We start from the raw sequence: 11,160 nt of genomic DNA on the forward strand, positions 1-11,160 counted from the left end.
ATATATATATATATATATATATATTATTTTATACAAGAAGACACCCTAGACTGAAGCACTGGGGTTTTGCAGCAGTACTGATGTATTTGTATGTGTTCTAGCTATGGAGAGTCATGGGGAAGCTGAGATCCAGGTGTATCTAAACTGCAGCCACTGTCAGACCCAGAGCTGTAAGAGAGATGAAGATACCAGACTCATCCTCTGCCTGTGCGACAGCGACGAGGTTCTTGCATCAGACAACGTCACCTGCCTAGGTACCTAAACAGCCGGTGTCCATTTGCCCTTTCAAATTTGTCTATAAAGGCATGTTTGAAATATTCCTAATTCACCACTTCCTCTGTCATCCTCCAGTTGTTCAACTGGGCTCTCTGGCAGATGGACCCCGATCTCTGATATTTATCCTGGCAGTGATTGCATCCACAGTAGTCACAGGTGTCGTTCTGACCTGTACCAGCCTCATGCTCAGTAAGAGACTCTTCCAGTTCTGTGCCAATTCTGTGCCCTCCACATTCCATTGTCTCTGACATGCTTCTTCTATCTCTCTATGACGTTACAGGACATCATTTGTCTTGTAAAATTGCATTTCATAGAAGAGCAAATTAAGGGGAGTTCAACATCAGTGATTTTAGAGCTGGTAGGAACAGTAATTATGAGAAAGAGTGGAAAATATAACCAAAGTTTTTAACTAGTTTTTTTTCATACCCCTCAATTATTTTGAAAGTACAAAAAATAACTTAAAAACATTGGAGCCACTGGGCATTAGTGTTCCATCATTTAAAAAAACCTAAAGAAATTGCTTTAAAAAATGTGACATGAACAAAGCTGTGACACTAGGAACAATTATGTGGCCAAATTTCATACAGCACTTAAATACTGTGGGAAAGGGCACAAGTAACAGTGACAATTGACATATACACATATGACATATACGTTATTTTTTTAATACTTTAATTATAATAAAAATTAATTCACCAAGGAGGGATTCAATTGATCAAATGTTACAGTAAAGACATGTATATGCAATTAAATACTGTTCTTTTTAACTTTGTTCATCAAAGAATGCTGAAAAAATGTATCTATTTTTTTTTAACAAAAATATGAAGCAGCCCAACTGTTTTTAACATTGATAATTGTTGCGACACCAGAAGTTGTGAGAAATATTCCAAATCAGCATTTCTGAAGGATCATGTGACTCATGATCATGTGAAAAATTCAGCTTTGAATAAATTACATTTTAAAATATATTCAAATAGAAAACAGTTATTTTAAAGTGGTAATAATATTTCACAATATTACGTTTTTCACTGTATTTTTGATCAAATAAATGCAGCCTTGGTGAACATAATAAAATTCTTTAAAAAAACATTTAAAAATCATAGCGACCCACACTTTTGAACCATATTGTACACAGGCTAATATGGATGACATGAATCTTCACAGCCCCCACCCCCCTTTTTTATGAACTATCAAATGTGTATTACAGAAGCTTTAAGTCATGCTAAATAAGCTAGCTGCCTCCAGCAATATTCACATATATTCGCTTGTTTCTTAATTCCTATCATTCTGTGGTTGCTCTTGCTGTTAATTTCACACTTACTGAAAATTTTTTTTTCTTTTAATATATCTTTTATGTTAGATTTTGAACAGTGGGTTTTTAATATTTGTACAAATCACGTGCTTGTTTTTTGATCTAACTACTGTTTGTAGTGTTGCACAATACCCCGTAAAGGAAAGAGGAGGGAACTAAAACAGGGACTGCTAATTAACCTTAAAACATGGCCTTTGAAATGAATGTATATAAATAAACAATTAAGCCAAATTATTTTCAAAACTAACTGCAGTCTCACTGATGGGCTTTTTTTTGTAAATGCGTGCAGACCAGTATCTTAATTATAAGTGCTGCTATTTAACTTGTGTGTTTTGTACTTTGCAACAACATTTTGTGCTTAAAAAGTTTTATTTTCCAGTACTGGGCAGTGAGGGAATATTGAGGGTGTCATAATGCACTGTCCCTATAAATGTGAGCGTCTTGTGGAATTAATGAGGATATCATTTTTCTTCAAAAATATTGGTTAAAATTCATAATACTTTCATCGTGCTGGTGTCTGTCCAAAATACTGACCTTTGAATTTTACTCTTGTAAAGGGAAACTAAAAAATTCAAAAAGCAGTGACTTTGGGATGCATCGAGATTTGTGATTATATTGATAATTACTTTATTATTACATATAATCATTTAGGATATTTTATTGGCTAAAAATATATTAAAAGGGTATGGTAGCATATATGATATATGCTACCATATCCTAGCTGATATTATAAATAAATCCTGTTGGCTTTTTTCCCTAGCATTACAATTAAAAATGTTATGCTTAAATGAAAACTATAGGCTATTAAAACATTAAAACTATTAAAACTAATATGCAATAAAATTAAGACTATTAAAACATTGTAATATGCAGTAGAAGCTTTGCATAGAAAGAGTATATTTTTTGAATAGAAGAAGGAAATTACTTGCTTTTATCATCACCTTAATCTAGCCATTGTCAATAAATAAAGAATATGGCACTTTACAATAAGGTTCTAGTGATTATCTAATATTAACCAACAATGAGCAATACACTTTGTTACCTGTAGTTAACATTTAAAAAAAAAAGCTGTTCATTAATGTTAGCTCAGGTCCATTATATAATATTAACAGATAGATCTTTTGATTTTAATAATGTATTGGTGAATGTTGAAATTAACATTTACTAAGATGTTTTTCATTGTTAGTTCATGCTCAATTTCCCAAATGCATTAAATGTGACTGAGATATGCTTTAAACCAACAGTCTGTCACAGTGCTCTAACTTTATGTACAGTGGGTACGGAAAGTATTCAGACCCCCTTAAATTTTTCACTCTTTGTTATATTGCAGCCATTTCCTAAAATCATTTAAGTTAATTTTTTTTCCTCATTAATGTACACACAGCACCCCATATTGACAGAAAAAGGGGTGCTGTGTGTACATTAATGAGGAAAAAAAATTAACTTAAATGATTTTAGCAAATGGCTGCAATATAACAAAGAGTGAAAAATTTAAGGGGGTCTGAATACTTTCCGTACCCACTGTATATGCTACGGACACTTATTTCTATAAATGCTTTATTTTTTTATTGACCATGCTTAATATCACATATCTTCCTTATGTTTGATTTAAAAACATATATTGTTTGTTTGACCTGTGCACTAACTGTAAAATGCTGTGCCATGTCTTTTGTATGTATTTTTAAGATAAATAAAGACTTGTCATAACACAAATTCCCAAAGAGAAGTGAAACAGACTTCTTAAAAGTTTTTTATTTCGTATATTTTGCGCATTGTATTTAATTTTCTGCAATTTACATGTACACAAAACCGTCTCAAAACTCAAATGCAAACAGCAGAGCGAGGTCTCTGGGTCCTTAGATAGCAGAGCTCCACTGGACGCTAATTGTGTGTCTTCCCCTGAGCTCTCCCCCATGCAGGTTGGTAGTCTTTGCTCGGGTTTCCCCCCTCTCACCCCTAATACCTGGTCAACTTCCTGCCGGCTTCGCTTCGCGCCACTGCGACAGCAGCCCGACGGCAAAAGGGGACCTCTCACCTCCACGCAGCGCCCTCCCCAGCAGACTACCAACCTGCATCGGGGACATGGGCAGCCTCCACTGAGGGTGAGTCCACCCTGCCTGATCGCTTGCTGACAGGCCCAGAGCTTCAGTCCTCACCTGAGGGCCTTTTTTGGTTTTAAAATGCACAATTTTGTCATCTTGATAGAATTCTATGGGGAGAAATAAGTGCACTTTGTTGTTCTGCTTCTTTGAGAAAATTACCATCATTCTGAAAGCCTGTTGACACTTTTAGGATGATGCATCACTTTCGTCTTACACAAATCGCACTCTGAGACCAATAATTATGCAAATTAAGCAGGTGTAATTATTCCTAAAGAGAACTTCCTTAAATCATGATCACTTTTGCTGTGTTTTTGTCTTTTTGCAGTCTATTACCGTAAGAAGAACCACCTGCATGCGGTCAGGATTCGACTTCAGAGCCCAGAGTACAAGCTTAGCAAAATCCGCTCGTCCACCATAATGACTGACTACAACCCCAACTACTGCTTTGCTGGCAAGGCGTCCTCACTGAGTGAGCTTAAAGAGGTTCCACGCAAGAACATCACCCTCCTCAGGTATCTATATGCTGCTTCATACATACTGTTTGAGGCCTGTATGATTTTTCAGATGTTTTTGAAAGAAGTCTCTTATACTTCGCAAGACTGCATTCATTTGATTAAAAATACGGTATTATTCGTATTATTGCAATTGAAAATAACTTTTTTTCTATTTTAATATACTTTAAAGTGTAATTTATTCTTGTGATGGTAAAGCTGAATTTTCAGCAGCTATTACTCCAGTCATCAGTCTCGCATGATCCTTTAGAAATTATTCTAATATGCTGATCTGGTGCTCAAGAAATATAAAATGTATATTCTTATCTGCTTAACATTTCTGTGGAAAACATAATAGTTTTTTTCAGGATTCTTTGATGAATTGGAAGTTCAAAAGAACAGCATTTATTTGAAACAGAAATCTTTTTTTAAATGATAAATGTCTTTAATGTGACATTTAATGCATCAATGCTGAATTAAAGTATTATTTCTCAAACTATTGAACAGTAGTGCATAATAGATCATTCTGAGGCTTTAAAATGTACTTTTTCAGATTTAGCTTTTTTCTTGAATTTCTTCTTTAAGTCCTTTTGATCTTTTTGTTAATCTAGGTTAATGTTATTTATAAATATGCTAATATTGTTTAATGTTTATTCATAATACATTAATGATAATTTATATAAAACAAATAAAAAATACAGTGGTTTATGTCAAATAATCTTGGTTAATGTATGACATTAACCTAGATTAATACATGTTATCAAAGATTTTTCATTTTTAGTTCTTGATACATAATGCATTAACTGATGTTAACAAGGTTAAGATGGTTAGTATCAGAAGATTGCTACTTCAATTTCTACAATAAGTAAACTGTGAGTCATCACAGGCCAACACGGAATCTGCATGCACAGAATTCCATGTTACGTTCTGGGAATTCTGCAGAATTTGATTTGAAAGTCCTACACATCCACTGTGCATTGCATGTTTGCATTATGTCTGTGCACTATGTTTTATTATGGCTAATTTGTAATGCTCTCAGCTCCATTTAACACATTTGATCACATTTGCATTCATTCTGCAACATTTCACAAATTGCCTTCAAAGTTAATGAAAATATAACCCCAGGTTACGCTGGTCCTGTTATTAGTTAAAATAATGTTCTGGGTTAAATACAAGTTGAGCTTGATGTGCTGTTGAATAACAACGAAAAATTATGTTGACTTGTGCATAACTTTTAGTCAACAAATTTTAGTCTGGAAGTCTGCAGTATGTATTGCATTCAACCCACAATATTCCTTTAATATTCTGTGATGACATACTGAAAATGAATTCCACATTTAAAACATGCGAGTAATGATGCTGTCTTGCATTTTTAACTATAGGGCGTTGGGACACGGTGCCTTTGGGGAAGTGTACGAAGGACAGGTTTTGGGTATGAATGGAGAAAACACAGCCATGCAGGTTGCTATAAAGGTGAGTGTTCCCAGATCTGCCTTTCCCTTTGAAACTGGTTTCTGGCTTGTCTTAATTGATCCTGTGTTTTATCTCTTTCCATCCTTCTTCTCTTCCAGACTCTTCCAGAAATCTGTTCTGAGCAGGATGAGATGGATTTCCTAATGGAGGCTCTGATTATGAGGTATGCTTGGCTGTAACATACACTCGCAGCACTGCTCTGGTGTGCGACAGATAGAAAAACACATTGTCATTCCAATCCTCTGCTCTCAGTCAAACTAACTGTAGGCTATGAAATCTGCTCCTTTCTTTTTAAACGTTTGTTGCGATTAGCGGGTTCACATCTGTTGTTTGTTTTTGAAGGTATGGCATCCTCTTTAGTCAAGCAGCAGATGTTTTCTAGTGATTCATAGTCTTCTGAGCAAACCGTACTTTAGTTAACGAACAACATCCTATCCTTCATTTGCATGGGCTACATCAGTGATTCAGATTTGGCTTTGTAAAACTGATCCTTTAGAAATTGTAAAATAGCATAATATAACGTATTAATATTAAATTATATTATTCTATAAAATAATATTATATAAAAAAACATTTATATTTACATTTACATTTAATCATTTAGCAGACGCTTTTATCCAAAGCGACTTACAAATGAGGACAATAGAAGCAATAAAAAGAATAATATGTGACCATGGACCACAAAACCAGTCATAAGAGTCAATTTTTTGAAATTGAGATTTATACATCATATAAATGATGATGATATAAATAACTTTACATAAACTTTATTAAACAAAACATCAAAGTTGTTCAAAAGTTATGTTATATGTATTTATTTATTGTTAATTCCTTGACACATTTTGTTCCTTTTTAAATTAAGTCCAGTATAATATTAAAAACTATTATATGGGTACTAATGATTTTACTGGTATAATATTGAGCTTTATTATGGGGATATATACTGTAAAAGACAAAAAAAGTTTGAAAAAGTAGCTTAAATAATGCATACATTTAAAAATGTTATGATATATTGTAAGAAGAAAAAGTAAGTGTATTTCAATAATATGTTGTTAATGTTCCACAGTATGTAAAAGTATCCCACTGTTCAGTACAGCAGTTGAACATTTTCTCAGAGATCTGTTGCCCTTCATTTCAAGATGCTTTATAATAATAATAATAGTCTACAATGTGCATAGTATTATTAATAAATCAAGATGAACAAAATAACCTAAACATTTTACATTACAATAACTGGAACACAGTCAAATATTCATTTGAAATGACCTAATCACTCAGTTCTGTCCTGACATGCTGTGGTGTTGTGTGAGAGTCGAGCTGACCGTTCTTCTGAATAGTTAATTTGGGTTTATTCCTTCACTCTTTTGTGTGTGCAGTAAGTTCAGCCATCAGAACATTGTGCGCTGTATTGGCGTCAGTCTGCAGATCCTGCCTCGCTTCATACTGCTGGAGCTCATGACAGGAGGAGACATGAAGACTTTCCTCAGACTAAACCGACCCAGAACTGTGAGTGTTTGTGTGTGTTTGAGTGTGTAGACATCATATCCTCCGTTTCTCAGTTAGCACTCATTTTTGCTGTCATTTTTTGGTTTGCCAACATGTGTGGAACATACTTTGCAGTAGAAAACAACATAATTATAATTCCATTTATTATGAGGTAAGATAAGCACAATTTTGATACAAAACAATTCTCTAAAAGAACTTTAAAATGTAATCTTGCCTTTCCACAGAATCAGCCGTCTTCTCTAAGTATGCTGGAGCTTCTGCATATGGCCAGAGATATCGCACTTGGCTGTCGTTATCTAGAAGAGAACCACTTCATCCACAGGTGATTTCTCAAAGCCAAACCTGACTGAACTTTGCCCTAAAGTAGCCTTCAAGTGGAAACCGCTCTTCAGTGAATATATAGATGTCATTAACTCGCTGCAGCTCTTGACCTTGATGTCTTGCACAAGTTAGTTGTGTATGTCTGATGTGTGTTTCAGGGACATTGCAGCACGAAACTGCCTTTTGACCTGTCCTGGTCCAGAGAGAGTGGCTAAAATTGGAGATTTTGGGATGGCTCGAGATATTTATAGGTGCTTTCATCGTACTTCTTATCTCACATCCTTTTTCGTGGTTCAATACCTGTTAAGTATAATGATGAGCACAGGCATTGAATTTTGATAAAGGAATGCTTTGCATTGCAGGGCGAGTTACTATAGGAAGGGTGGCCGTGCCATGTTGCCGGTGAAGTGGATGCCACCTGAAGCCTTTCTAGAGGGCATTTTTACATGCAAGACTGACACCTGGTAATAACAGTTCTGCTTTACTGAATTATCTTCTTTTGTCAGCAATGTCAGGTTGTAAAGGTATTAAAGAATTGTTTTTTTACATCAGTGATTAGTGTTGCAGAGACCCGAGGCCAGACATTGTAGTTATTACATGCAATTTGTCTCCATCTGCAGGTCTTTCGGGGTACTGCTGTGGGAGATTTTCTCTCTTGGATACATGCCTTATCCCTGCAAGACCAATCAGGAAGTGCTGGAGTTTGTAACAGGTGGAGGTCGTATGGATCCTCCTAAGAGCTGCCCAGGCCCTGTGTAAGTAACAATAACAGCTTTGAGAATGGATCTTGGGCCTAATTTGAACTTAAATAAATGTAAAAAATGTTCCTTAAAATGTAGAGTTGTAAGCTATAAAACATTAGTGAAATGTTGGATTTTGTTCTGTTTTAGTTATCGGATCATGACACAGTGTTGGCAACACTGTCCAGAACACAGACCAAACTTCTCGACTATTTTAGAGAGGATCAACTACTGTACACAGGTATAACGGAGTCAGAATTTGACAGATTTAGATATCAGTATATTAGGTGGTATGTTCATTTAATTTACTTTGATGAGACGTTTTCAAACTTTTTGCTGTCAAGGTCCACCCTTCCTAAAACTATACAATTTTTTTTTATAAACACCCATGTATACTGTTTCAGAAAAATATTAAGCATAATATTTTAACACAACATGTTTCTAAAATTAGATAAGCAGCCTTAACATTTTTGTAAAAATGTATTTGTATAACATGTTTTTCAGTAAATATTATTCTAAAATAGCGTAACCCGTGTTATTTTAGTATTATTTATTTACTACTAGTATAGTATCTATTAATATTTTGAAAAAAATATTTTTATATTTTTAATTTTAATTCAGTTTAATTTGTAATAATTTTGTCATGTTTTTGTATATTTCTATTTAGATTTTTTTTATTTCAGTTTTATTTTTAGTCATTGTTATACTTCAAATTAAGCATATGTATTTCAGTTAGAAAAATCTAATAATTAGATTTTAATTTTTTCAATTTTATTTTAATTTATTAAAAAAGTATTTTAAATACTTTGTTATCTGTAATGTTAACAACTCTGCTTATAAACCCCAGTGGCAAGGAGAAACTAAAAAACGCTTCTTTTTCTTCACAAAACTACAAAACTAAAATGTCATTTTATTTCTTAATCTTAAAAACTTGAGATGTCAGCAGAATAAAATGATCACAATTATTATATGAACAATAATGAAAACCCCTCACTTACATCACTAGTGTTGACCCTTTTTGACTTTTTTGTCACCTTTTTCTCCATTTCATCACACTTCGTCACGCATTCTATGATCTGTCAGGACCCTGATGTCATCAACACCCCTCTTCCAGTGGAGTATGGTCCAGCTGTCGAAGAAGGCGGCGGCACTGTGATCCGTCCTGAAGGATCAGGCAGTATGACCCCTCTTCTAGTGGCCCACTCTGTGTCCCAGGATGCTTCTCCTCGACCGGGCATCACCGGTGCTGCCCCACAGGCCCTCAAACCTACAAAGCTACAAAGACCGGTCCATCTCACACAGGAGGTGGGTACGTACCGAGAAACTTTGGAGACTTGTTGGACTGAGCCGGTTCCTGCTCCTGGAGTCTGTCCAGGACAGTGGCTTCAAGTTCCAGAGCACCGGCCGTGCTCCAGGAGTAGTTCATCATCAGGCAGCCAGAAGCTAAAGAACAAGACAAAAAACCTTTGGAACCCCACCTACGGTTCCTGGGTCCTGGAGAGCTTCGGACGAGGGAAGACAGCCCTGTGCCACACCCAGTCCATGCCTCTGTCTTGCAACCCCACGTCCATGTCTGTCCCGTCCACTACCTCAGAGCGCATTGACCCTGGAGTAGAAGTTAACACAAATGTCTCGACGTCCCCACCTCCGTCTGCTGCATCCTCCCAGACCGCATTCAGTCCGACAGGGACTTCCTCTCAGAAGGGTCCAACAGGGGATACGGGCGGCTCGCTCGCTGCGGTTATGGACTTGGCAAAACTCCAAAGCTTCCCGTGTGGCAACGTAAACTATGCGTACGACGAGCAGAGCTACGAGACTGAGAGTTTGCCTGTAGTTGTGTCCAAATCTGTGGAGCTCAGCACCAGCTCTTCAGCTACATCTTCACTGGCTGTCCTCGGCCTGGCCGCAACATTTACCCACAAACCACAGGTGAAGCGCCATGCTAGCTACGGACATGAGGACGTAAGGAGGTACACCCAGTCTGAGAAGCCCATGAGGGACAGAGATTCTGGCTTTTCCTTGTCTGAAGACCTCAGTGTCACCCCCGTGTAGCGATCCAACTGAGGAAATGCCTCATTTTTGGTGTTATTTTGTTTTTGACACAGAGGTATTTTACTGCAATAACTGCAGTGGATTAGCTAGAGGCGGAATGACAGGTTAAGGCTGGAATACGCTTTATGACTTTCGAAATCTGAATAAATTTTAAAACACTAGGCATCATACACTTAAAGGGATAGTTCACCCAAAAATGACAATTCTGTTATTAATTACTCACTCTCATGTTGTTCCAAACCCGTAAGACTTTCGTTCATCTTCGGAACACAAATTAAGATATTTTGATGAAATCCGAGAGCTTTCTGACCCTGCATAAACAGCAACATAGCTGAAATGTTCCCTAGGTCCAGAAACATAGTAAGGACATAGTTAAAATAGTCCATGTGACATCAGTGGTTCAACTGTAATTTTATGAAGCTATCATAATACTTTTTGTGCGCAAAGAAAACAAAAATAACGACTTTATTCAACAATTCTTCTCCTCCTCATCCCGTCCTCCACCATTATCAAGAGTGCCACGTTGCATTGCTGTCTATGCAGGGTCAAAAAGCTCTTGGATTTCATCAAAAATATCTTAATAGGTGTTCCGAAGATGAACGAAGGTCTTATTGGTTTGGAACAACATGAAGGTGAGTAATTAATGACAGAATTTTCATTTTCGGGTGAACTAACCCTTTAATGACTGAAGATGCGATCACATTTTTTTTTGCATGCAAAATAGTGATGTATAGTCAATAGTGTAGTGATGTATGAAGCAGAGCTCACACCAAAATCACTTTCAAACCAAGCAGTTTTCTGTTGGTCAACTAGGGCTGTGCAAATAATCGAGTGTGATTTTCATGCGTATCTTGTCAGTAAAGCCGGTTCTGTGATTAGTAGTAAAT

General features: G+C 36.2%; 1 protein-coding gene across 1 annotated transcript in view; it reads left to right on the forward strand.

Annotated features, from left to right (window-relative positions):
* LOC107719457 (leukocyte tyrosine kinase receptor-like) overlaps positions 1-10,456 on the forward strand; it is a 71,176-nt gene extending 60,720 nt beyond the window's left edge. Inside the window, exons 19-29 of the mRNA XM_016526866.1 lie at positions 352-465; positions 4,016-4,202; positions 5,564-5,654; positions 5,753-5,817; positions 7,031-7,160; positions 7,385-7,482; positions 7,640-7,732; positions 7,844-7,945; positions 8,102-8,236; positions 8,372-8,462; positions 9,305-10,456. Of these exons, the coding sequence (XP_016382352.1) occupies positions 352-465; positions 4,016-4,202; positions 5,564-5,654; positions 5,753-5,817; positions 7,031-7,160; positions 7,385-7,482; positions 7,640-7,732; positions 7,844-7,945; positions 8,102-8,236; positions 8,372-8,462; positions 9,305-10,273 (2,075 nt within the window). The 3' untranslated portion in view covers positions 10,274-10,456. The remainder of the gene's footprint in view (positions 1-351; positions 466-4,015; positions 4,203-5,563; positions 5,655-5,752; positions 5,818-7,030; positions 7,161-7,384; positions 7,483-7,639; positions 7,733-7,843; positions 7,946-8,101; positions 8,237-8,371; positions 8,463-9,304) is intronic.
* The last annotated feature ends 704 nt before the right edge of the window (positions 10,457-11,160 follow it).

This window comes from Sinocyclocheilus rhinocerous, unplaced genomic scaffold (genome assembly GCF_001515625.1).
Source record: "Sinocyclocheilus rhinocerous isolate Xijiao unplaced genomic scaffold, SAMN03320098_v1.1 scaffold1234, whole genome shotgun sequence".
NCBI lineage: Eukaryota > Metazoa > Chordata > Actinopteri > Cypriniformes > Cyprinidae > Sinocyclocheilus > Sinocyclocheilus rhinocerous.